Here is a 27,287-nt window from a genome sequence, read left to right on the forward strand (position 1 = left end):
GCACCTGCATTTGAGTGGGTGAGAGTATTTCTGTAATTAATGTTAAAAAAGGCAAATCCAGGGACTTCAGCTGCAGGGAAGGACTTGCAAACATGAGCTTGAGTGTGTTTGAGATTTAACAACAGACTACAAATATGAAAAACACTGAGGTTTATTTAATCCTGCTAATCTCAAGCCAATCCTTGAGGATCAGATTGGGGATTTTTAAATATTTAAGATAATGGTATGCAGAATAGCTGGGCACACTCCTAAAAATCAAAAATCACATGGATTCTTGTCATTAACAGGCTCTAGCTCTCCCTGGCTATTTCAGCTGGAATAATATCATTATCCTGACATCCAAAAAAAACCCGACCACCAAAAACCACCCCAAAACAAACCCAAAAACCCCAATCCTGTCCATTTCTAGCCCGTATAAACACAGGTAGTTCATGAGTTAATCCTCTGAGTTAAGGTGAATCCCCCAGGATTCCTCTTTTTTGAGTGTAAATGGAATTGTCTGACCTGAGAATTCTGCCTAAATGATATCTATTCTATGTACACAGGTTAAATTCAGCAATGGGGAGCACAGTGGTGATATCAGAGCTGTGAATCCCAGGGCAGGCAAACCCAGAGCAGGTTTTACACACAAGGAAAAACCTCCCTGTGTTCTGTGCCAGGCAGGACTGAGACTCCTCTGGCACCAAGCACCAGCTCTCATAGCAGGGAGGATTAATTGAGGATTAATTGCACATCCCCAGCCCTTCCCAAGCACCAGCAGAAAAATGGAAAACATCCATGGACATCATTCCTTGGCCAAGGGTAGAGCTCATTCAACACAAAATTTGAGCATCCACCGCTCACTGGAGCTCCCATTGAATACTGGAAAAAACCATTCGGTTTTGGCGGTTCTTGGGCATAAATCCCACATAAAACTTGATCTGTAGTCCCTGGACCAGGGAAAATTGGGGTGGGAAGGGATGGAAAGGGACTGGGAAGTGATTCCAGGGGTCACTGCCCTCCAGGTGGGCAAGTCCCTTCTCGCTTTGCACAGGTGGAAAAGCTTGTCCCAGGTATTTGCTCCTCCTTCAGCTCTGATTTTTTGTCCTGGAATCATAGGAATGATAACAAAGAACCTGCATATTTAATCTGGCAATCGGCATTTCTCTCACTGGGTAAATATTTAATTATTTTCCTTTTTTTTTTAATGTTTTTTAGCCAAGGTCCCCCTTGTGTGAGCCGTGTTTTCCATTAGCCTCTTAACCCTGGATAAAGAGGAGCAAATTCCAAGCAACACCTGTATTTTTGCATTTTTCTCATTTCCCCACCCAAACTCACCCTCAGCTGGTTGCATGTCCTAGGAAACTGCATCATCTTTCACCTTAGCTAAATGATAAATGTCATTTTTTGGGAACAAGATGCTGCTTCCTGCAGGAATTCAGCATTCCATGTATTCCAGGTATTGGCTCAGTTAGCAAAGCCCTGCTGGAATCAGTGATTCCTTAATTTTAACAGCTCAGTCTGTGGTTTGAAGTGAGAGTTATGAACCCTTTTTATGGGAATTAAACTTCTTTGTGGGAGTATTTCCATCCTCTGGAAATCTCAGGTTCTGGGGAGTGTGTTCCCATTTTTCTGTGCCTCAGGTAAAATAATTTTGCTAAGAAAATAAAAAAAGTTAAATTCTCTGATGTTAAATATTTCAGGGGCAGGAATTTTAGGGACAGCAGCTCCAGCAGAAGGAAGTGGTGCTGAATTTCCCCAGCAAGGAAGGATGAGGTGCAGGTTTGTAGCCATGGAGAAATTAGGTCAGACTCCAGAAGACACAAAATGATTTATGCTAATGAAATATTAACTCCCAACGAGGAGGGGGGGGGGGGAAGATGTTGGCACTTTCATGGGAACTGAGTGCTTGAGAATAATAACAAAAAAGAAAACAAACACGTGGCAAGAAACCAACCCAAACAATGCCCAGGTTGGACTGGTTTGGGCAGAGAGGCTGATCCTCAAAAGCTGACAGAGCAATCATTTATTTCTTCATGGTTCAAACAAATGCAAGCAAGAATAATCCCAAGGAAATCTCTCCTGGAGCAAATAAACACATTTCTGTGAGATACATCTATTTAAGAGCAGCAATCTGGCTTTGCTGAGATGTTTCTCCTTAAATTTTGTGCCTCAGCTCAATGAAACAAAGCCCTGGCTTCTAAAATTCTGCCACAGCTGAGCTGGGCACACACAACCCTTGGGGATTAATTTATCCCCCTACAAAGGAATTTAATGCCTCTGAATACATTTCTCAGCCTTGCTGATTAACAGGATGTACTTCCTTATTTTGAGGTAAATACCAGCTGTCACCAAGAAAACCAAAAAGGCAATAAAATACCCAACATTTAACAAATAAAATAGCTCAGCAAGCTCAGAAGTTTTACAGGGTTGTTTTGCAGGGTTCTGCTCTTATTCGGAGTTATAACGCAGAGTCCAGCAAAGATCAAATTTCAGAACTAAGAGTTAATTTTGGGTATCATTAATTTGAATATTGACCATAAAAGCAGGGATGTTTTAAAATTTTTTTTACTGCATCCTCTCAGACCAGCCAGAATCCCACTAAATTCAACTTCTACAGGTTTTTTTTAGGGGGGTTTGCTTTGTGTTTTTCTTGAAATCAAAATAATTTACCCATTCCAAACGACATCTCGAGATCTAGGATAAAGAATAACAATATTTTTACTCCTTTTTCAGGCAAAGTGAAATAATTCCCCCAGCACTGACAAAAATCCTGACCTTTCCCATCCCTGCAGGAGCAGATCTGGGGAACCCTCACCTGATTGACACAGATCTACAAATCCTTATTTTCTGTGGCTTTTTTCTGCCCCCACGTCCAAGCCCACACGAAATAAACAGCATTTTTATGCCTCAATAAAATAATTTCTCCCCATTTTTCTGCAGCCACGGTAGGGCTGAATTAAATGACCTCAGTGGGAGTCGTTTCCCTGATGCTGAAGGCATTTGGATGGAGGCCACTGGCAGTGAAATATAATCTGGGTGTATGGGAAAAGGGCTCCGAAACCTGACCCCAGATTAAACCCCATTGTTGTTTGTGACTTCCAGAGGAATAAAATGCATTTAAGGCCTTCATTTTCTTCTCCCCACTTGTGTATGGCTTTAATTATTAACCCCAAATAAGCAAATTTTCACGCTGCCCACCTGCAGTTGATACAGAGCAGTTGAAATTTGGCAAAAATCTTTATTCTGGTTTTATTCAGCTGCCCTGGCTGAACAACAGGCTCCAGACTCCCTGACATGCAGGGATTTAGGAACATTGCTTAGGTGGATTTTGGCTTTGGGATGGGAGGGTTTGGCTGTAGAAATATAAAATTTCTGGCAAATACCATCAGGGATTATTACAAGTGCTCCAAATCCCATTCAAAGAAGAAAGTCAGCACCAAGGGGCTGAATTATACAGAAATAAAATTGTGATTAATTGAAATATCTCCCTCACAGCCCACTGTGGAAATCCTGCTTTAATCCAGGCACCTTGGAGCTTATATAGAATCGAAATAATTTGCATTTCAGTGTTTTCTCCCCTCTCTGGGCAGAGATGATTTGGAGAATCTTGGAGATTCCTGGAAAATCACCAATTTTTTTTGTTCCTGCCAGAGCAGGGTCCCTGTTGAGTGCTCAGAATTTCAGGCACCACATCTCTCTGGAGAGCAAACTCGAAACCAGCTCGATTCCCAAGGAATTCCAGGGAATATTGGACTCCCAGGAACAAAAAGGTGTGAGGCCCCCAGCTCAGACTGCACAAGCTCCTGGTTAATGTCAGGCCAGCCCCGAAATTCCTGATTTAAGTGCTTCCCTGAATCCCTGCCAGGCCAGAGACAGCCAGGAGATAAAATCCAGCAGGGAGGAACCTTCTGTCCTGACGTGACATTCTCCACCTCATCACCAGCAGCTCTGGGCAGAAAATGAAAGAAAACAGATTTAAAAACGCTGTTCAACCACCTCAACCCAGGCAGGACACGAATGGAGGGGACTTGCACAAAAAAATAAATAAAATAAAGTTAAATTCAGGGGTTTGGGGCCCAAATTCCCCTTTTTGTCCACATGCAAAAAGTCACTTAAGAAAGAAAAACTCTTTGAGCCCCTGAAGAGAAGAGCAGATCCTGAGTGCTGGAGTCTGTCAGGGCAGGAATTCAAAGGTGAGGGAGACATTTATTGTGCAAGAGTTGGAAGGAGCCCGTGTTTGGCCTGGCTGCTGGCCACGTCATTGTATTTCAATAACAAAGCAGATAAATGATCCTTAAAAACACCCAACTGTAAATGCAGAAACTCAAGCACCCAGAATCCAAAAAATATGTGTTTTTGTGGCTCTGGCTCTTAAAACATTAACCCTGAGCATCCTAAAGCTGAGTTTATCCTCTGCTGAACCAGGAGTTGGCCTCAGCTTTGCTGAAACCTGATTTTGGTGTGGACAGATCTAAATGAAATTCACATTTAATTTAGATCCAGCGAGCTGCAGGGACACAAAAAGGGGGGCAGTTCTTGTGCCACGTGGGCCTGGTGTGTTCTACAATTGTCTCATTTAAATCCCACCTTCTGTGAGTCCTTTGAGACGAACAATTCCACCTGAGCTCTCACCTGAGCTTTGCTAAATCCAGCCCCATTTTCTGCCCTGTCCCTTCCACCCCTTCTTTTCCCCAGCTCCCAGCAGAGCCATCAGAAACACAAATGCTTGAGACATCAACTCTGCAAGGAGGGAAAAGCATTAAAAATGGTATTTCTGCCATCTTCTGCACATTTTAAACCACGGGGAAGTCCTCACACATCATCCTCACACATCAGATTTGTTCCAACCTTACATTTCCACACCCTCTCCTCTTATTTCCCTTTTTGCTGAGCTTGTTTGGAACCTGATGTGGGTTTTTTGCTGCTGAGGGTTCCCCTTGGTCTGATTCCCAGCACCATCTAGTGACACAACCTGGGATATAAAACCAGCATTTTATCTTCCTCTCGATTTTCCTGACCTGGTTTTCTCGTCGCTGGTCACAAATTAAAACTCAGTTTCATTTTTACAAAAATATTTTACAACGTGCCTCAAAAGCCAAACCTAATTATTGCCATTTCTCCCTGTGCTTCCTGCTCCAATCTCCTTCAACCCAAATAACAGCAAAGAAATTCCCAAAACACTCCAGGCAGCCTAAAAAAAAAAAATAAATCTGCATTTCAGAAGGAATGGAAAGTGCTGAGCTTGGAGATCCCTTCACCCCGATGCCCTGGAGCTGCAGTTGATGCTAGCACTCCCCAGCTGAAGGTTATTTGTTTGAAAGATGAACCATCAATGCCTTCCAGAGTTTGCAAATATAATATCAACATTTATTTCTTTTCAGTGCACACACAAATGGATGTGGCCAATTTTTCTGCACAAATGTCTGGTTTTCATCTCAAGAGAAAAACCCCCAGAAGCTCCATGGGTTTAATTCCCATTTTTTTTTCTGTCTTTCTCCATGCACCCAGTCCAGCCTGAGGGAAAATAACCATTGTTCCTCCATCACCACTCATTTCTGGACTCAGGAGCTGAATGCACTTTGTTCCTAGAGTCATCAGGATGAAAAATAATGCCAGGAACAAACATCCCCGAGCCCTGTTCTGGGGAGGTGAAACCCTGAGCACTCCCATTAAAATTTAACAGGCCCCAGGACTCGGCAGAATGAAACATCTTAAACCACTCTGTTCCCTCCCTTGGCTGCTAAAAATAATTGTCACTAAAAATAAAAATATTCAGATTTCCAAGGGGCAGTGAGGACACGTGTGGAGAGGCAGGCTCTGCAATTTCCAGCACGGGAGGAAGGGCAGTTTGATCATGGAATAATCATCCCTGTCCCTGCAGGAAGGAGGAAATCTCCCCCTCTACAGCCAGGGGAAGGATGAGGAGCTCAAGAAAAATGGGAGAGGATTCTGTGATCACTGAAAACACATCCAACCCAGCCATCCTCTGACGTGAGTCCACAACGCTGCGAATGCAGAGCCATTTCTGTAACTCACAACGTCACAAAGTGGAAATTATCCCTCGCAGAGCTCAGCAAACTCCTCACTGCAGCCACCAGCAGGCTGGACTTCATCAGCTGCATCCAACAGCAGCCTGGGATGGATTTTCCTCCCCATCTCACATTTTGGGTGCTCTGGGAGAACAGCCATGCTCTGCTAAGAGCCCAGCACTGATCAGATGAGGAACCACAGACAGGCTGCCTTTGAAACCACAGCAGGTGATTCCTAAATGTTTGCTTTGGCAAAGAAATCAGGAGAAAAGAAAACCCAAAACAAGGGAAACTTCTGACATTTTTTTTCTTGCCTGAATAAAAAATTTTCTTAGTGAAAAATGCATTAAAGTGAGGAGCACCCAAAGGAAGAGCCATCAAAATGCTCCACTAATAATAAGATTTATCCCTTTTATCTTTCCATGCCTATCAGGCCTCTAAACTTAAACTTTTATCTGGATATTTGTGCAGTACAGACCGGTGAAAAACTGTCAGAAAAGTGATGAATAAAAAGGTTGATCCTAAATTATTTGGAAAGCTGGGAAGTGTTGCTTGTTTTTTGGGATTGGGTGATGGGTTCGATTTGGGATTGGGTGATGGGTTCTATTTGGGATTGGGTGATCAATTCCATTTGGGATTGGGTGATCAGTTCCATTTGGGATTGGGTGATCAGTTCCATTTGGGATCTGTGGGTCAATGGAACGGGAACACCCAGCCCTGGCAGCTGCTCCTGCCCAGGGGAGGTCACTGTTGCTGCACAGAACGGCTCAGATGGAGCAGTTTTAGGTTTAAGGGCACGGTTTAAATGTGGAACACCAGCAAACCCCTCCTACAGCAGCTCAGGGTTCCTTTCCTTCCTCATCTTTCCAGAAATCCCCCCAAAAATCAAGCCCACAGCCGCATCATTCCGAGTGGAGACTGATAATTCTCAGGGCTGCACCAAGGGCAAACCAAATCCCATCCCCAGATGCCTCAAGGCATCAAAAACGGGCAGATTAAAATAATTTCTTGGCCTTTAATCACCCGCAGTTCAGGACCACACAGCTGAACAATTAACTGCGTCTGATCGCTGCATAAAAATTAGGAAATGATGTCCTGGGGGAGAAGAGCTTTGCTTGCCCTGGTCTGAAGGGGTGAAAACTCTGGGAAATGTCTTGATTCCCCTCTGAGGGGGTCAGAGCCAACCCAGCAGCCCCACACAAGAGGAATTTCCTCACACTGGAAGATTTCAGGGAGGTAAAAACAGTCTGAACATGCCACCCGTGCCCTGGCCAGGGAGCTCTGGATCCCAGGAAAACATTTGCAGGTAACCATGGAGCACCAGGAGGGATGAGTCAGGGACAGGTAATTTCCAGGCAATTCTTGGAAACGGAACAATGGGGATCAAGCAGGGAGGGACGGTGACATTGTCAGCATCACCTTTGGGGTGGAGGGGCTGGAGATGTCCTGGGGGAGCTGAGAAGGGGCTCAGCCTGGAGAAAAGGAGGCTCAGGCGGGACCTCCTGGCTCTGCACAGCTCCCTGCCAGGGGATTTGGGATCTTATCCCAGGGAACAGGGGCAGGAGGAGAGGGAGCAGCCCCGAATTGCACCAGGGAGGCTCAGGTGGGACACCAGGAGGAATTTCCCCATGGAAAGGGCGGCCAGGCGCTGGAAGGAGCTGCCCAGGGAGGTTTGGAGTGCCCATCCCTGGAGGTGTCCTGGGAAGGGCTGGAGGTGGCACTGGGCTGGGGACAAGGTGGGGACAGGGTTGGACTCGCTGATCTTGGAGCTTTTCCAGCCTCAGCGATCCTGGGGTTCATCACAGCCGTGCCCCACTGTGACCTCCTGCCTTCAGCAGGGATTTTCCGCTCCCCGGGGGAAGGTTTTGTTTCTTTGGGAAGCATCACCCGGCACAGGACACTGTCCCCAGCCACCCCAGGTGACCCCAGGCCAGTCCTGGCCCAGGTAATGAATCAGGTGGATGGTTACTCCGTGTGACAAACCCAGCGGCGATGTCACAACAGCGCCGGAATTGTCACATCTCAATTGCAGCGCTTCCCATGCAAATGGAGCCTCCACAGCCCTGCTCTGCCTCCCAGGGGAAAATCCACCCGTATCCCACTCTGGTTCTTAATTATAAATAACTTCATTATTCAGCCTTTTAAATGCTCCTCATCCATTCAGCTCAAGATATATTTACACAGGATTATGTTCACCTTTAGTTAGATACGGACAATTCTCCTTAAAGATGAGCTTTAAAATCTCTCCTGGTATCTTGTTTGTCACCTCAGCAGTGGCTGAAAAGCTTCCTCCTGGCTTTCTCCATCAGTGCAAATCAAACCCATCCCCTCCCAATATGCAAAAAGAGGATTTTAATAAAGGAAACCTTTTGCAACAAAGGGTTTTCAGTCAGGTGGGTTCAGAGCCGGCATCCAAAGGGAGAGACAGACAAACAGCTACCCCAGCAAACGCTGTTAAAGTGGGTGTGTGCTCGGGAGAGTGGAGGAACAAGGGAGGAGGGGAGAGAGACAGGATTCACCCTCCATCCATCCAAAGATAGAAAAGGAGCTCAACCCATGGGCAGCACAGCCTGATGGTTCACACCGAGGGAGGTTTTGCAGAGCTGCCCATCACAAATCAGTTCTTTGCAGGTTTTTTTTTTTCACTAAGAACTTCAGAGGGTGGTGGCTATTTCTGCTGAAAATAATACAGCAGGAATCAGAATTCCTGCATTGGGATATCAGGAATTAATCAGGATATCAGGAATTAATCGGGATATCAGGAATGCACAAAGCAGGAAAAAAAAAATAAAAATCGCCCGGCATGAAAGATCTGGCATGTGATTTTTCCTACAGTGCAAACCTGTCTTTCCTAAAAGCTCAGCTCTGTTTATGCCCAAACCTGGCTTGACCCTCACCCCTTGCCCCAGAAGATTGCCACTGAGACCCTCACCCAATCATATCCTCCTTTCTTGCTCCTTCAACGCTTGAAATGTTCTCCCTTTTATGAAATAGAAGCCCAGGGTGTGTTAAAAATGCAGAAATCTTCCATACTCTTGGGTAAAAAACTATTTTCCCCAGCTCAGGTTTCACTGGGTAACAAATTAAACAGTTCTGTCTGTAGGGAACTTCCAGTGGGAATCAGGAGGCAGTGACTGAAGCAGCATCTACAAATCCTAGAAAGTGATTTTTGGGATCTCCCTCTGCTTGCTGTGCAAGCTGGAACCTGCCCTGCCTCGGTGGATAAAAGAGGACTCGGTGCAGCATTATTATTAGAGGGTCCAAAGTGAAAATTGCTATTGAACAGGGATGGAGCTGGAGGTGGACAGCTCACAGCCAGCAGTGCCTGTTCACAGAACAAGACTCATGAGAGCTGTTTGAAATTAGAGCAACAAAGGATTCTTTTAAAATGCCAGCTACCTCTTGAGGTTGGAAGCAGAACCACAAAATTCCCAGTTAAACAAATACAAAGCCTTGGAGACCTTGTAGTGTCCACATTCCAAGGGGTTTTGCTGCTAGATTTGAAAATCCACTTCTTTTCTCGTGGCTGAAGATTGCATTTTGGTCCTTTCTGTGCCACAGCAAGGTCAATTCCTCACCAATACCTGTGCCAAACCCAGGCCAATTCCTGCTTTACTGTGAATGTAATCACAGGTTATAAAGAAGAAGATAAAACTGCCCAGCAATCAGGCTGGAGTTTGGAGGGGAATAGAGAGAGGAGCAATCTCTGATGTGATTTACTGCCCAATAAAGGCAGTGAGTCACTGCAGTAATTTCCTGTTTGCAGGAGGCCAAATTCTCCCACCTCGGTGAGCATGGAGGAGTTCCTGAACTGGTGCCTCGTGCTAGAGATTTGCAGAGGATATTTACAGGGTAACACAGACATTCAGGACACTGAGGGGCTGGATCCTGACTCCATGCAATCAGAGAGGGAAAGCAGGTGAAATGGAAGGAAAATATTTACCCAAAGGGAGCAGAGGGTGTCCTTAGAGGAAGCAGACACCCTTTGTGGCTGTCTCTGTGTCAGACAAGGCACAGTTTGAAAGTGAAAAGGTTGTCTAACAAATCCCTTCCCCTGAACAAACTGGGGAATAAACTGGGATGTTGGATCACTGTGGTTTTCATCCCTGACCTGCAGAGCCCTGGGATTTCCCAGGGACAAGAGAGGAAGGTGAAGCCTGGCTCCAGTCATCCTCCCTCATCCATTCATTAATCATCCAGCTCCATTAATTGGCAGCAATAATCTGTGGGGCAGGGAGCCAGGGAAGAGCCACTGCAATGCAGATCAGCTCCTGATTCCCTGCTTGTTCTACAAGCATCAAATCTCCTTTGATCAATACCTGAATAATCCTTTCAACATCCCTGAGCCTGGAGTTGTTGCTGCCAGTGCAGAGAAAGGAGGAGATGGGATTGCTCAGGTCAGGGAGGGGAGTCACTGCCCAGTTTAAATTATAACACAAATGTGATGTTGTTCTTTGAAATCTGCCCCAGAAAGTCTGGCTGTCCTCTGATGCCAAAGTTGATATTGCTCTGGATTAAATCTGGAGTGCTTTCCAGGACACAGCCAGGGAAGGAGATGCAGCTGATAACATCGTAATCCTTTTTTCAATCTAGGTACTTAAGAGAAATATCTTCTTGTTCAGTTGAAATGGCACAGCCCACAAGGTGAAATACATTTCCCAGGGACGTGGGAATGGAGTTTAGATCTGACACTGAGATCTGGTGACCAGGAAATAGATTTCCTATCAGAAGTGTCCCCATTTGTCATGGTTTAACCCCTGTGGCACCAAATACCCCACAGTCACCAGCTCACCCCCTCTCCCTGGCAGGATGGGGAGAGAGCTGTGAGAAGGTAGAAAAATCATGGATAAGAACAATTTAATAAATGAAATAATTGAATGAAATGAGAGTGGTGGGAGAGAAAGATAAATAAACCCCAATTAAACAACAAACACAAGGGGGTCTCCCACCAGCTGCTGCCCTGAAATTGGTGCCTCAATCCCCCAATTCCAATATTTAATTATTTAAATAACCAGACAAGACCTTCTGCAGTGTGGGCTGTGCCTTTGGCCATGGTCAGCTGTCCTGGCCGTGCTCCCTCATGGCTTCTTCTGCACCTCTTGCCTGGGAAAATTCCTTGATTTGGGGGAAGCACAGCTGAGCAAGAACTGCAGCATCAGTTTGGTACCCAAAGTATTCTCCTGCTAAATCCAAACCACAGCACTGCACCAGCTACTGGGAACAAAGCTCACCCTTATCCCAGCTGAGAATCACTTTGGAGAAAATTCCCAAAACATTTAATTAAGGATCTCCTACTACTTCACTCACTTGCACAGCCCTAAGTCAGAGGCTGCTTTTCCCTCCCCAGTAAATCAGAATTTAATTTTTTTTCTGTTTCACACAGAAGGGAAAAAAAATATTTTATTTTTTTTTTAAACTCGCAATTAAAGCTTTTTCTTGGGAAAATTCATTTCTTCATCAGCTGCTCAGGATTGTCAGGAAGGAGGGTGGAGCCTTCCCAGGCTGCCGTCCTCCAAAGCGTACCTGAGTATAAAGAGCAGAGCAGAACTGCAGCCAAGAAACTCTCAAAAGCTGCTTCCAGTGCCTGCTGGGACTCCAAGGCTGCTTTTATTCTTCCCCTGCTGGAACTTGCTGCTCCAAAGACGAGAGGGAAGCTGGACTCAGCTAATTACATCGGAGGATTAATTACATTGCCATGGTCTCCATGTGATACTGGATTGATTTTTAATTTTTTTTTTTCTTTTTGAAACACAACTGAACAGGGTTTTTTCCCTCCTCTCTCTCATCTTTTTCTGCACTCACACAGTGGAGATGTTGCAAACAGTCTGCATGAGTTCTGAGCTCCTGGTGAACCAAAACATGAGTGAAAGTGAAATCTGTGGCTACAGCCCAGGCCAGGGATCCCCACTGCCTGCAGAAACTGCCAGCCCCAAGAGCTGCTTCCAGCACAGCCCATCTCTGCCAGATTCTGGATTAACTGAGCTGAACGTTGCGAGTCCCAAGATCCACCACCCTCCTCCTCCATGCAAACCTCCAGGGATGCCTGCTCCTGCTGGTAAGAGAAAAATCTTTATTCCCATTTCCTATCTCGTGCTGATGAAGCCCAGTGACCCGGGGCTCTGAGCAGCACAAGCCAAGCTCAGAAATATCAGAGATGTTCAGCACATTCCCCTACTCAGGCTTGGCTGGATTTTGTTGTGTTCTGCTGCTGAGGTCAGAAATTGCTCCAGTTTCCAAAGGATGCCCAATATTCCATCATTTCTGTCTGTCTCCAGCGTTCTGCTGCTCGTTTGCATTCTGAATTGCAAGTTTGGTTCTGAACTAACAGCAAGGTGGTAGATGTGACCTTCTGAGTTATTAACATTTCAAAGTCACTGGAAAGTGTGTTTGGGGAATCATTGCCTTTGCAGAGTCCTTCAATTTCTAGGATATATCTGATCCATCACTGGAAACTCTTCCCAGATAACATTAGCAATCCTACTGGCTTGTTAAAAAGATTCTCAAAGAAACCTTTAAAATCTTCTACAAACAGTAAATAATTCATTGTCAAAACACCAATCTATGAGAAAAGGGAATCATTTCTAGAACAGCCTGAGAAACAAACTCTGCTTTTCGAGGTCTCAGTGTTTTGATTATTCAGTGATAGGTTAAACACTGAGAAGTGCCAGAAATCTCAGCACAAAACAACAACCCCATCTCCATTCCAAAGGCACCATTTGCTGCTCGGGATTCGCCTCCCTCCTGCTGGAGGGGTGTCAGCTCTCGTTGCCTGGAGCAGGGAAGGGAAACAAAATCACGCAACAAGAAACCACATCTTGTGGGGCTGGTTCCCCTGCCAGGATTGCCTCCTCTCAGACATCCCAGGAGCTGCACCATTCCCATCTGCCCAGCTCCCCTGGTTCCCCTCCACAGGCTCCAGACAGATCCCAGCAGAGCACACGCAGATTTTGGTCAGGAATATTGGTTCAGGTGCCTCATGTTTTATTTAACAGCACCAGGAGCTGCTGGTCCAATGCACATTTTTTCATTTCAGGCTGTTGTGTTGTTTAATCCTGAACTGTGTTTGATCACAAGAGCTGTTTTTATTGCTCTTGCCACGAGCTGCAGTGGGAACAGAAAGCTTCTCCCTGCTCCAGCATTGCTGCTGGATGACTCCCTGCTCTCAGGATCCCACGCTCTGGTTCCCAAATCCCGGGCTTTCCTTGGAGCTGGGCCTTTCTCTGTGGTGTATTTTATTGGGAAAACCCTGATTCATGAAATTCATAATTTTTGAGTGGTAATTTCTGTTGCTGAATGCATTTTAAATAAAGGTTATTCCAAGCAGGGGGACACACAAGGCAAGGATGTGAATGCCAGTGTTACATAAGAGGTATTTCAAAAGCCAATGGATTTAAGCTCCTAATCTGGGCAAGTCTTTCAAGTTTGGGGATGCAGGGCCCAGATGCAAGGAGACCTAACACAAACAATCACAGAGCAGCTTGTTTTGACAAAGAGAGAGCCTGTTTGGACAATGAGGTATATTCTCAAATAACTGTTTCATTTCGGTGCAGAAAATCATTGTTTGGCTTTGAATCACACAAAAACTTCCAAACACACTGAGAGCCGTGGGGGAAAGCCACTGGACAGAGCATCCCTATCTTAACTCTGAACAAATTCTGCTCCTTGTTGTTGCACTGATAACAATTTAACAAAGCACAGGACAGGAAACTGCAAAGGCAGACTTAACACAACACAGGAAAATCACAATGTGAGAGGGGCAGAGACCTAAACACTGCTGACACATTCCCCAAAAGCAAATCCACCCTCTGTGGCACGCAGGAAAACTGAGGAGGGATTCATTAAAGGAAAATTATTGAGCAGAGCCAAGGAACATGTAGGGAGATGTGGAAATTTCCCACAACTGGTGATGAACACCAGAATCAAGAGCCCGTTCCCCAGGCTGACCTCATCCTCCCACCCTTCTCCAACAGCTCAGACAATTGTGTTACTTTCAGCATCGTGTTGTGACTTTTCCAGACTCTGAACTTAGCTCTGATCCCCCTCAGAAGCGCTACATGGGTGTGAGAGTGAAGATGCCGGTGCGGGAATTGCTGAGGAAAATCCGACTTTCCAAAGGCTTGGACCCTGCTCCCGGCAAGGTGAGAAATGCTGGAGGTTGGGAAGGTTCCTCCCAGGGCTGCAGCATCCTGGTGCACACAGTCACACCCCACGGGGTGTTCTGCAGGGCTCACACCTGCAGCTGCTGCCTCCTCCAGCCACCAAATCAATGCTTTTGGTAAAAGTGGAGAATAAAGCAAATTTCAAACAGAATGAGGGCTGGGCTAGGAACAGTCCCAAGGCAGTGATGGCAGGAACCCATCCATGCCGTGGATGCTGCACATCAATTCCATCAAGGCAAAGATGGCCAAATCAACAGTAAAAATATTGCTCCACAACCTGCAAAATCAGCCCAAGGAGCTGAAAAACTCCCAGGCTGCAGTAAAGATCTTTATAAAGCTGCCATGAATTACCCACTCATGGAAATCTCCCCACCTGCAACCCCTGCTGAGCAAAACCCATAGCACAGGAGGCAATTTCACCCTGTTCATGTTACAATATTTGCCACTGTTTCATCTTCTCCTCCGTGTAAGCATCTCACATTGAAGCTGGGTGGTTTTGTCTCCTCAGGAAGCCTCATCAGTGAAGATGGTAACCAAAGGATCCTCAGGAAAAACAGGTTTGGAAACGCCTCACTTGGTAACAGAGCCTCCTTTTCTAGTAGGATCATCACTGTGAGGTACCCAAAGAGCCAGAGCACTCCTGTCCCATGGTCAGTGATCCCTGCTGGGTCCCTTCAGTTCCAGGAGGCCGGCCAGCTGTGCATCACCGCCCTGTCCGGGTTATCTGGCTCTTATCTGGGGCTGGACTGATGGGAATCTCTGCTCTGTCTGTGCCTCCCCGCAGCTCTGAACGCTTTCTTCCTTTTTTTTTTTTTCCAGCAGAGAAGAGGAGAGCTCACCCTTATACAGAGAAGCAGCTTAGACAGGTATGCAGAACACCCTGAACCCCGCAGTGCCAGGCTCCTGGGGCAGAATTCCTGTTCTAGCACCGAGGGAGAACAGGACACTTCATGTCTGCTTCCCTCCCCTTTCTTCCACCCTGCCCGGCTTCTGTTGCTGTTTCAGAGCAAGCAGAGCGCTGGGCAAACCCCCAAAGGCTTGGAGGACCTCGACATCCTGGTGGAGGTGCTGCAGGAGGATCTGAACGAGAGCCAGCTCAGGGAGGAGCCTCGGCAGCCCGTGCCAGACGGGTTTTGGCAGGGATTCTCCACGGATCTGCAGAGCTGCCGGTGGGAAAGCGTGGGGAGCGAGGAGGCAGCTGGTGACCCGCAGGGGAGGCAGCTTCACCCGGGGTCCTGCTCGGGAGATTTCCACCCCATCCTGCGGGGACAGGCAGAGCCTTCCTTCCACGGGGAGCAGGGAAGCACCCAAATGTCCGGCTCGCCGGGAATGACCTCCAGGACGGGCGAGAAAGGGAGCGGCTGGTGGATGCAGGATGCTCTCCCGAGCTCCCGGGAAGGTTTCCCGAGGAATTCTCCACTCCAGGAGGGTTTTCTGAGGAATTCTCCATCCCAGGAAGGTTTCCCGAGGAATTCTCCACCCCAGGAAGGTTTCCCGAGGAACTCTGCACCCCAGGAAGGTTTCCCGAGGAATTCTCCATCCCAGGAAGGTTTCCTGAGAAATTCTCCACCCCAGGAAGGTTTCCTGAGGAATTCTCCACCCCAGGAAGGTTTCCCGAGGAACTCTGCACCCCAGGAAGGTTTCCTGAGGAATTCTCCATCCCAGGAAGGTTTCCCGAGGAATTCTCCATCCCAGGAAGGTTTCCTGAGGAATTCTCCATCCCAGGAAGGTTTCCTGAGGAATTCTCCGTCCCAGGAAGGTTTCCCAAGGAATTCTCCATCCCAGGACACGCCTGCACTCCCCAGCCTGGCACAGATGTTGCTGGGAGCTCCCAGGGGCTCTCCAGATGTTCAGGGACATCTGAGGCCAACCCAAATTTCCTTCACCAGGCAGGACCTCTCTGCCCTCTCCTTCTTCCAGTTCCAGCTGCACAGGGAGGAAAATTTGCTGAGGAACATCCCAGAGGAAAAATTGCTGGCTCCTGATGAAAATGGCAACAGGTCAATTTTTCTGTTGAAATACATTGATTTCTGTTCCCTGGGGACATCACTTCGCTCTGACCTCTGATCAAAAGCTTCTCTGCTCCAGGGGAAGCTCCAACTTGAATCAATACACAGAATTTTAGGCAGACATTGAAAACAGAAATACTCCTTATTTGCAGTAATATCCTGGTATCAGGATAAATTCAGGGTGTTGAAATATTTCAGGTATGTGTAGGGATTCACAAGAAAATTAAAATCAAGCGAAGTAAGTGCTGGGGGAAAAAAACCCAACAAGATATGCAAAAAAGATCTTTTCCATGCTGCAGACACTCTCAGGGTAATTATTTGTATTATTATCTGCTAATAACAATGGATGGGAGGATTACCCAAAAACACAAACTGGAGCACAGATCCAAAGAACTGGGAGTGGCTGTTCTGCTGGGAATGAAAACAAAGCTTTTCCTGATCCCAGTAAAACCCAGTATCACCCTGGAATGGGGTTCTTGTGGAGAAAAAAGCTATTTATAAGAAAAAAATTAAAATGTCTGATTAGGTTCCATGCAGTTTAGGTAGATTGGGATAGCTGCTATCAAATCAGATTGACAGAAAACCTGGCATAATTTATGAATTATCTGAGTCTTGGGGAAAAAGAGATAAATTCCTGTCCCAAATTTAAAATACTGATAACCCCACACAGTGAAAACCAAGCACAGCTCTGGTCTCTTCCTTAAAGTACCATTCCATTCAGAATATTCCAGTATTCCATTCAGAACATTCCATTATTCCATTCAGAATAATGATTTCCAGTGCAACAATAAAACCAAACTTCACTTTTCAGCAATTATGTAACTCAGTAAACAATGATTGGGTCACCTATTTACATATGTCCTCCCATTTTAAAAATGATACACAAAAATTTCTCATGCATGAACGAAATTCATCACAATTAAGAAATGAGATCCCTACTGTTAATGAATAATTCACAAGCAAAAGTTTCCTCACTCCTAAACTCACTTTTATAAAGATTCTACACTCAAAAGGCAGGATTTCAAACTAAATAAGATCATTCTGAATTCTACTGAATGGTGAACAATAGGATCAAAAAATCCATTTAAAATAAACCCAAAACCAAACCAAACCAACAAAAAAACACCCCAAAAAACCCCAAACACAGCAAGAAGTGTCAGAGTTGTTCAGCTGTATTTAAGGATATTTTTCTACCAGATTGGGGAAGAACAAATAAATACACACAATCAACACCTGCATTAATTTTTCCTTCATGAGGAAAGGAAGACATGCCCAAATTTATGACAAAAAAAAAATAAAAATAGAAGAGTCTTTTTGAAATTCAGTAGAAGCTGAATTTTCCAAATGGCACTACATTTTTGAAAATAATTCAGTAGTTGAGACTGAACAGACAGAAAATTGAACTTTCCTCCTCCACAGGACTCAATTCCAGGTGGGAAATTTTTCTTTTAAGAGCGAGCCTTTCCCTTCTGTTGCTTTTCAGGGATCTTGCACCCTTTTCCCTGCACAAACAGGGATTGTGGGCAGCAAGGAATCGTGGCTTAGCTCCTGGAGAGGAAGCAAGAAATCCTGGCAGACAAAACCAGCAACTGCAATTTTATTGTAGAGAGTAATAAACCCTTGAATATCCCAAAATTTCAGTGTTTACAGCATTAGTATTTTATGCTTTAAAATTCACTCTGCCTGGTACTTCGAGGGGTTTTAACCACCTTTTTTGGGGGTTTTAACCACTCCTTTCTCTTCCAATTGTTCCCAACTGAGCTCTCTTCCAGGCTGCTGCACAAGGCTGTTGCCCAGGGAAGGAGGGCTCTGACTTTTGCTCTGGCCCAGAGATTTGCATCCCTCAACAAGATCGATGAGAAGAATGCAGAGAAAAGGGTAGGAGGCTGATTTACCAAGAAAAAAAGGTCATTTTTTATCACGTGCAACCCCTCCTGCAAACCCCAGCCAAGCATCAAGCATCCTTCTGCTGTCCTGGAAAAGAAGGGAAAATGGGAATGGAGAGGGGATGATGGAGCACAAGTGGGAACAGAGCCCCAAAATCCCATCTCCCCACTTCATTATCTAAAATATGTTGTTTTTAAACTAATTTTGCCTTTCACTGCAACTTTCTGCCCTTCTTCCCTTCTCAGACTGCTTTACATCTTGCTGCAGAAAAGAACCAGCACCTGATGGTGAGTGACCTGATCTCCCTGGGAGCCAACGTCAACCAGCAGGACAGCTCTGGGAAAACTCCCCTCCACCTGTGTGCAGAGAATGGATATCTGAGAGTTCTGGAGGTAAATTGGGTGTTTATGTTGGGCAAAAGCAGATTAAAAGCAACTCATGCACGTTCTGGTGTTTAAAGTAACCTGGGGCTTTCCATAGAGCTCTGTGGTTACAGAGGGATTTGGGGGAGGAAAGGGTATTTTGGCAGTGCCAAAGGTCAGGAACCACCTGGATATTCTTCATTTCAGGTCCTGAAAAACTGCAAGAACAACGGGGTGTGTGTGGAAGTGGATCTGCCTGACCACTGTGGTGAGAGGGAGGGTGAACTGCACAGGGGCTTGGCTTAGATCCCAAAGCGATAAATCCAGATAAATAAATCCAGATCGCCTCCAGGCAGGGGGCCAGGGGCTGGATTTGAGTTTTCCACGGTGTTCCCTGCAGGTTTAACACCCCTGCACTGTGCTGCTCTTGCCCACACCGTGCTGGTGACAGAATCCCACTGCACTGCCAGGGACCCCGGCTCGGGGAGGTTCCTCAGACTCCGCAGAGACCAAATCCTGGAGGGAATTCTCTGCCTGCTCCAGATGGGAGCAAAGCCCCAGCTGCAGGTGAGGATCGCAGCAGGATCTCTGCCTGGCTTAAGTGTTCCCATCCTTGTGCAACCACAGGATTTGCTGTCACCTGCAGGTGCTGAATTCATGTCAAACCTCCACCGCCTGCCTAAGACTCGAGGAGAACACAGAGCTCATGTGTTTGCTCCAGACCCAAAAACCCCAGGCACAGGATGTTCTTCAAGAGGTAACTATGGCTGCTCTACACAGGCAATGTCTAATTCCAGGGTTATTTTCCAGGATTAAACAAATATTCAGTGCTTTAAAAAAAAAAAAAAAAAAAAAGTTACAGCTTTTTTGTCTTTTTTGCCTCTGTCAGATAAAAGTTCCCACCAGAGTACATGGAATAAATGTAATAATATAACAAGATTTCAATTAGAAATACAGACTGGAGGCCCCATTGCACATCACTGAGGTTCTCCCAACAGGAGAGAAAACACAGCAGAAAAAAAAAAACAACATTTCAGTCCAGTTCAGCTGGAAACTGACTGTTCTGGTCTCTTCACCTGTACAGAGCTGCAGCCTGCTGGATGCTCCCAGAGGAATCCCCGCTCCCCCAGCGGCAGAAAACTTACCTGAACTCTGCCCCTTGTCATCCTCAGACCTCCTTGATGTCCTTCTCAAAGGTATTTTGTGGTGGGAAGTTGAGTTCAGGTAGTTGGAGTGGCTCAATCCAGTCCCTTCCCTGCTCTGCCACTCCACAGAACCATTTGGGGTGGAAAAAAAACCCCAAAATCACTGAGTTCAAACCTCCACAGCGTGGAGCTGATGGAAAAGATGCTCAGCACCTCACCCCAACCTCTGGATTTACACCCAGAATTCATTTTCCTTGCAAACCTCCTTCCTCACCTGAAGGCAGCCAGAAAATGGGGGAATAAATCCAGAAAATGGGGGAATAAATCCATGGCTTTAGCAGGAACACCCGGCCTGAGGACTGAGCTGAAATTTGCTGCTTTGTTTCCTTCCAGGGAAATGCTGAGAACTCTCATCACCTGCATCTGGTGGGTCACCTGCTGCCAGAGAATAACCACAGCACAGACAGCAAAATATAGAATGTATTATAATATATCTGCTGGAAAGGTCTCACCTGGAGCCAGAATTAAAGAGAAAACTGATAAATGAGGGAAATCCTCAGTGCAGCTTTCACCAGGAATTCAGTGTTAGGTGCTCCAGGAAGGATAAGATTTTAATTTTCTCACAAATTTGTGCTTCTCTGCTCAGGTCTGAGGTGGAGCTGCCCTGCAGTCTGAAGCTCTGATGAGGTGTTTAGTTCAAGAAAAACATTTTAACCATCCAGGGCCTAATATTGAGGATTTCAGTCTAAAATCAGTCTCTACACTCCAAATTCAACGTTCAGATTGACTGAAAATCTCATTTTAAACACAAGCCTTGGGGATTCAGAGCCTGATGGGTTATATATAATATTTTCTGCAGTCTGGCTCTGAATTTGGCCAAGGCTGGACACTTTAAGGCAGTTTCATGGTGAAGTTCCAAAATAAAAAATTGTGCTGAGCATGTTTTTTCAACAAAAATCAAGCTTTTTATTTATGCAATCAGAATTCTTCACCGATAGTGGATTGTAGATGAAGTCTGGGACAAAGTGTTTCGAGTCAGCTCCTTTCTAAAATATCTGTCAGAGGATTTTACCTTTATAAAATTCAAATATATAACAACAGCTTTTGAAAGATCATTTTTATGGGAGTATAACATGGAGCTGAAATGATCCTGCACTGCCAGAAAACCAAGTTATTGAGCAGAATTACTACAAACTAGATAATTTTTATTTTGAATTATTTCTTCCCAGACTTACTCTCATTTAATTTGAACTTCTGGTTGCGAGTTCGCTGGTTTCTATGAAACTTCCCTGTTTGCTACATAGGGAGCAATTCTATTTTTACAGAACCTAAACCCCATAAATGACTGATCCAGGAGCCCCTCACGTGTCTCCTGTTGAGGAAAATGGGAGATTTCCCACGTGAAGCCACTGCAGGACCCAGTGTTGAGTACTCAGCATTTTGGGGACTGTTTTTAATGGACCCTTTGCATTTGCTTCTTGTGAAAAAAAAAAAAAAAGGTTATTTTTGTGTTATGGGGTTTCCTCAAGTGTTAAGCTCCAAGAGCTACATTGCACAAGGTGAATGAACTTTGAGAAGTGACAGTGTTGAAGTGAATTCCAATGGGATTTGGATAATATCCTGTGATTCTGATGCCCTGAACAGCTAAAGAGTTCTCTTTTGTATCTGCTTTAGTCTGAGACATAATAATCTTTCAGTATTTCATTAAATATATATATATATATATATATAATATGTTATTCTCATGATGAGTTGCAAAACTCATCCACCTCCTTCCAAAGCTTTCCCTCATGTTTTAATAACCTTGAGTCTTTTATTTTTTCCCTTTTTGTCCCAGGTTTTCTTGATATTTTTCCTTTCTGGTTATTTCTCTCTGTCCCCCCATCACTTCTCATCCTTCTTTCTGTTTGCATTTTCACTCCCATCTGTTCTCACTCAGCTTTTGATTCATTTGAAGACAATTAAGGATAAATAATTCTGGGTTAGCTCAGCTTCCATTTGTGGGATCGAAGGGTCAGATCTAACTCCTTATTTTCATTAAAAACCGACCAAGAAATCCCACATCACGAGGATGAAGCAGAGGGTTGAACAAAGAACATCCATGAGCATTTGCAGGGGGAAAAAACCCCTGAATCTTCTCACAGGATTTCTTTAAAAAGCATAGAAAACTCTCATTTAATAATACAGCATTAACTTTTTAGTCATGGGAAGCATTCAGGTGAAAGGACAGGAGTATTAAACTATTCATATAGATAACATTTATTCAATATACTCAGAGATGAACTTGCTTCTACAGTATATTCTACCACAGTTATCCATTAATTGCATTGTTAGTAGGTCGCTTTATGTTGTTTCACTTCTCCTTCCTGTCAATAAATAGATTTATTTCATGCAGTAACTTGGTTTTTTCTGTACTTTTCTGTCCATACTAAGCTCAAAACAGACGGGGACATCATGGAAAAAGCAAATTAAGCAGTTTCAAAGCTGAGAAGTGTGTGAAGGTTTTGTTGTTGGTTTGGTTTTTAAGGTGGCAGAAATCCTCCAGCATCCCCCTTTTCCACCACTAATTCCAAAGGGGATTACAGGACCCAGATTCCTGGCAGAAGGGGCTGGAGGGATCCAGCTGCTTCCCAGCCTCACCCACAGCAGAAACCCAAGCCCTGCTTGGTTTTCAGCCTCCAAAATATTTCATGGAGACCCTGATTTGCTGCACAGTCACGATGATTGCACCAAAGACTCTCCCCCCCAAGGCTGCTGGATTTTGCTCAATTTCTCACCTCCCAGAGCCCAAAATCCTCAGCTGAGGAGCCCAGGGACTGCTGCCCACTAAAACAGATAATGCCAGGCAGAGAACAATGCCATGATTGTAACTAAACCACGGGCAGGCAAAGAAAATAAATTATATTTAAAAGCAAAATTAATTCCCTCTAGCAGACAAACAAAACAGATCCAGTCTTTTAAGATGAGGAGCCAAGAAAAGAGCCAGAAGTGGCGGGGGGGAGTTGGACACAGAAGAAAATAATCCACAACCCTTTTATACTTGGAGAGCACGGATCAACAGCTGCCCCTCAGGAGGAAATATTGCCATTTCCTCTGCTCTGCATTTCCCATCCCTCCACTCCTCTCCCCACGTGCTGACAGCCAGGCTGGAGAAGCCAAGTTCCCGAGCCAGGGAAGAGGGAGAGGCTGAGCCCTTGGCACACTCGGGTTCTTTCAGAGCAGTCTCGCCCATCGAGTTTCATTTTTCCTGCCTGCTTTGTGGCTGGGGGAAGTTGGAAGGAGAAGGATCCAGTTGAAAGGCAGGCGTGTTTCTGCAGCTGTGGGGAGGAGAGCTTTTGGAAGGGATTTGGGAGTCCCACGAACTGAAAACTGAATCTCAGGCACTTCCAAGAGGGAGAGCAGTGGGGAGAGGCAGGGAAAAGGAAAAGGAGGGCAGGACTGGGTCTCACTGGACATGGACAGCAGAGCTCTCATGGCACTGTGGAGCCTCATCCTCCTCGTTTCATCAATGTTTACCCCAAAATTTTGCTCATCCCAAGGACAAACATCCATTTGACCACCTGTGAGTTGCAGGATGTGCCAAAAAAAATTCCTTCTGTCTTGCCAACAAGAGGGCTGTCACTCCAGGCATCCCTACATATTTATATCCTCCTTGAGAGGCCCAGCTATGGGGCTCACTTGGCTCAGCAGCAAGATTTTAGTGGATAAAACATCACTTCCCAGGTTTAAAACCCCAAGAAAATGTTCCCCAGTTGGCATCAGGAGGGCCCCAGGCCCTGCTCTGCTCCGTGCTTGGTCGAAGAAGCTGCTACACCCATGAGAATCCTGTCTGGGTAGGTCCCAGCTCTTAATTATCTCTGTTTGTTATCTCTATCCATCAGCAGCCCCAGAAGTTTACAGAAGTCTTGTTTTATCTGAGCAGAAGGAGATCTTCCAGCACAGGCCCTGGGAGGTGTGAGGGGTGAGAAGCAGAGGCAGAAATCCCCACACCAGGCCTGCAGAACCCAGGATAAACAGCCAGGGTCTGATCTGGGTTCTCACCCAGCTCAGGGAATCACCCAGCAGGAGCTAACACAAAACCTAGCAGCAGGTTTAAAATTCTCCCTTTGGCCCGGGTTTCCTTTGTTTTAAATGAAAGCCCCTGGGTCCCTTTGCTGCTGCTGAGTTTGTGAATCCTCCACAATTATTTCTAGAAAGGCATTTGCAGCTAATTGGGTGCTAGAGGCAGAGGAACACACACCGACCTGCCTTCAAAGCTCTACTCTGAGGCCAAAAATATTTTCACCCTCACAAACCCCGAGACCTGAAGCATTTTAGAGCAGAGCCTGCTGCAAATCTCAGTTTTAACTTCCTTCAGCAGCTCTCCCTGCTCCTTACCCAGTAAGGGTTACTCTGCACCCTTACCCAGAGGTTCTGTAGGACTAAAAGTTGGGTTTTTCACAGCTCTGCCGAGGCTGTGGCAAAATCATTGAAATGATTTAATTAAGGGAATGAATCTCCCTGCTGGGGAGGCTGTAGGAAACACCAGTGAGCACAAACGAGGCTTTTAGTTTGGCCGGTCTCTGATCCCATCCCCGCTGCTCCCAGGTGTGCACGTTGTGACTCCCAGCCCACAGGACCTTTCCTTTTCTCTGGAATCTCTGCTCCCACAGCCAGGCAAGCCCTGCTCCGATAGCTGGGGCTGATAAACTTCCCCAGAACGCTCGAGTTCCTCGAGCTCGGAGCCAAGCGCTGTTTGCTGAGCTTCAGAGCTGTGAAAGCCCATCCTGGTGACATTTACACTGTGACACAGTTCCAGCAGTGCAGCTTATTTTCTTTCCTTGCAGCGTGCTATTTATCCCCCTCTCCTCTGTTAAAACCCAAAAAAACCTCAGCTGCATTCCCACACCGATTAAATAAACTTTGGGGTTTAACTTCTCGCATCTCCTCCTCCCCCAGAGTCAGGGCTGCAGAGATAAAATTTATGTTTTAATCCATCTATCTACAAAACATTCCCGCTGCAAAAATACAACTGCAAAGCCTAGGTGAAAATAAACCACTTCCAGTCTGTGGGATTTGAATAAATTCTGAGCTCTCTTTGGCCTCCATCCTCATTTGTTTAAATTTAAATTGAGATTCAGCTGGCTTTTCAGGATTATCTCAGAATAATTATCTTCAGGGCTGTTTTTTTTTTTAATTTTTAACACAGAAATCCAATCCCAAGTGCCAGAGGTGCTGTGCCAATTAAAAAACAATATTATGGTTGTGATTCCCCAAAAAGGATAAAAAAGAAGAGCAATAAACAGCGGTGAAAAAATAGAAATAAACCAAAGAAAGAGGCAGGAAAACAGAAAGAGAATCTGCCACTTTCACAGCCCCAGCTCATGGGTGGGTGCTGCTCTGGAGGTGCCAAATGACCCCAAAAAAAGCCACGGGTTGTGCTGGGTTTTATGTGGCAAGGTTCAAAATAAATTGCATTTTTCAAGGCCCTGAGTCCTCTGAGAGTTCATTGAGGGCAAAGTCCCTTGGCTTTGTCCCAAAAGCCACTGCCCAGCCTTTCCCCAGAACTCTTCAAAAATTACTTCAGCATTTATACAATTCCTCTTCAGGTGGTTGTAAACCGAGGGTTGGCTAAATAAACTCTCCTTCAGCAGAGCCAAAACCTGCTGGAAATAATAGCTGGAGACTAAAGTAGGGGGAAATAATAGCTTGGGAAAAGTAGATATTTGTCAAATATTTGCTTGTCAACATATTCCACTTGTGGCTCCTTTTGCTGAGAAATTTCCATGAAATTTTACAGAGAAATAAGGCCAATATTTGGTTTATCTGACTTGCTAACTGTGGGTTTTAGGGATAAATCAGTAGCTGCTTGTTCAGATGCCACGGAATTTAAATAAATCAGTTCAAAGCCCAATGATCAGGAAGAAAAATAGTTAAAAATAGCTAAAATTAGCTTTAAAACAGTTAAAATAGCTTGAAAGTAGCCAAAAAATAGATTAAAAACAACTAAAAATCACGTGAATCTTGTGGAATAGAGACTGAAAACACCTGTGATTCATTCAGCAAGGGGAAAAACAACAGAATTCCAAGCCAAAATAATTCTGTGAGTATAAAAATTCTCTGTGTGTGCATCAGGGATGATTTCACAGTCCCAGAGCTGGTTTTGTTTGCTCTTTTCAGGAGCTCAGTGTGAAATGCTCAATAATTTGGCGGATTTAGGTGCTATTAACCAATAGCTACTCATTTCCCCATTTTCTTTGAAAACTGGATTTTTTAAAAAAAAAATTTGAAAATTAAAAATTTGAAATTTAAGAATTAAAACCGGATTTTTATAAAGAAATAAATATCGGACTTTTAAAATTTAAAAATAAAAATAAAACCAGATTTTTTTTTTTTAGTCTTCCCCTTTTTTTTCCTGCCCCTTTGCCAGCCTGAAAAGTGAAGGTAGGCGATGATTGAAGTCAGCCAAGGCTGGGAGAGTGAGTCAGGCATTAATTCTTGGGTTTGATTATTCACCAAACCTTTTATGGGGCTGATAAATCCCCGTCCCTGCCAGGAAAATGCCAGCCTGGCACACGAGGATCAGTTCTGTGGAAAAGGGAAGCAAATGCTCATCAGAGCCAGAAATCACCAGCCCAGGACTCAGATTTTATCACAGGCTTTTATTTATTTATTCATTCACTGATTTGTGTGGCCAACAGCAGAATAAGGACTCTAAAATATTTCCTAGGGGAAGGAAAGCTGCTAATTGCATTTGGTATTCAATTCCTCAGGGAATCTCTGGGGTCATCATTCCCAAAAGCTGAGCTCTGCCAGGCCCAGGGTTGGGAGGTTTGTCCAAACTCTTCAGTGGATAAAAAAGAAAATTAAAAAAAAAAATTCAAAAATAATACTAAAAAATTAAAAAGAAATGAAAATAAAAATTAATAACAATATTAAAAATAATAACATATTAAAAATCATTATAATAATAACAATAATAAAAATAATAAAGATAATAAAAATAAAAATGGAAATAAAAATTAAAATTAAAATAAAGATAAAAATAAAGATAAAAATAAAAATTACAATTAAAATAAAATATTAAGAAATTCCAGCACCAGAACCTCTGGACAAGCTGTGGAATCCTCAGCAGCTGGGTGAAATCCAAATGGGCAGAATTCACCCTGAGGCAAAGCAGAGCCCTGCAGGGATGGGCGGGATCCTGCATTCCAGGCTGCTCCAGGATTCCTCCAAAGGAGGCAGTTCCAGGCACGCCCAGGGAATGCGGAGTTGGGCACCTCCAGCAGCCTCGGAGCGGGGATGCTTCGGCTGCAGCTTCCCACGGATGGAAGCAAATCCTGCTTTAAAACCCAAATTTTAGTGGATATTCTGCTGCACTCACTGTGACATCAGAGATTTGTCCGAGGAGCAATAATTTCTGGCAATTTCTGCACATTCCCGGTTAAATCACAGTCCTAACTTGGGCAAACACATAAATAAATATTTCTTCTCTTGAGAAACTCCTCTCCTCTGTTCTTCTCCCAGGCTGCCACTCAAAATCAATCAAAATATGCAAACCCCTCTATATATGAAATCTATAATATATAATATATAATATATCATTTATAATGTATAATGTATAACGAATATATCATATCATATTATACAATCACATTTATTATATATAGAATATATATAAAAATATATATAATATATAATATATAATATATAATATATAATAGATAATAGATAA

At 44.7% G+C, this 27,287-nt stretch overlaps 1 protein-coding gene across 1 annotated transcript; it reads left to right on the top strand.

Moving 5' to 3' along the window:
* The first annotated feature begins 11,696 nt into the window (after positions 1-11,696).
* LOC148182596 (uncharacterized) lies at positions 11,697-20,734 on the top strand. The gene is made up of 13 exons (XM_088066848.1): positions 11,697-12,066; positions 14,028-14,149; positions 14,679-14,727; positions 14,993-15,036; positions 15,176-15,569; positions 15,900-16,170; positions 17,952-18,057; positions 18,312-18,458; positions 18,636-18,696; positions 18,829-18,995; positions 19,075-19,185; positions 19,513-19,624; positions 19,967-20,734. Exons 1-13 carry the CDS (start codon positions 11,823-11,825, stop codon positions 19,975-19,977), a joined length of 1,839 nt encoding a protein of 612 aa, XP_087922974.1. The 5' UTR covers positions 11,697-11,822; the 3' UTR covers positions 19,978-20,734.
* Positions 20,735-27,287: the final 6,553 nt, after the last annotated feature.

The sequence above is a fragment of the Pseudopodoces humilis genome, chromosome 25 (assembly GCF_049639895.1).
Source record: "Pseudopodoces humilis isolate 2021_Gansu_Grassland_sample_001 chromosome 25, ASM4963989v1, whole genome shotgun sequence".
Taxonomy (NCBI): Eukaryota; Metazoa; Chordata; class Aves; order Passeriformes; family Paridae; genus Pseudopodoces; species Pseudopodoces humilis.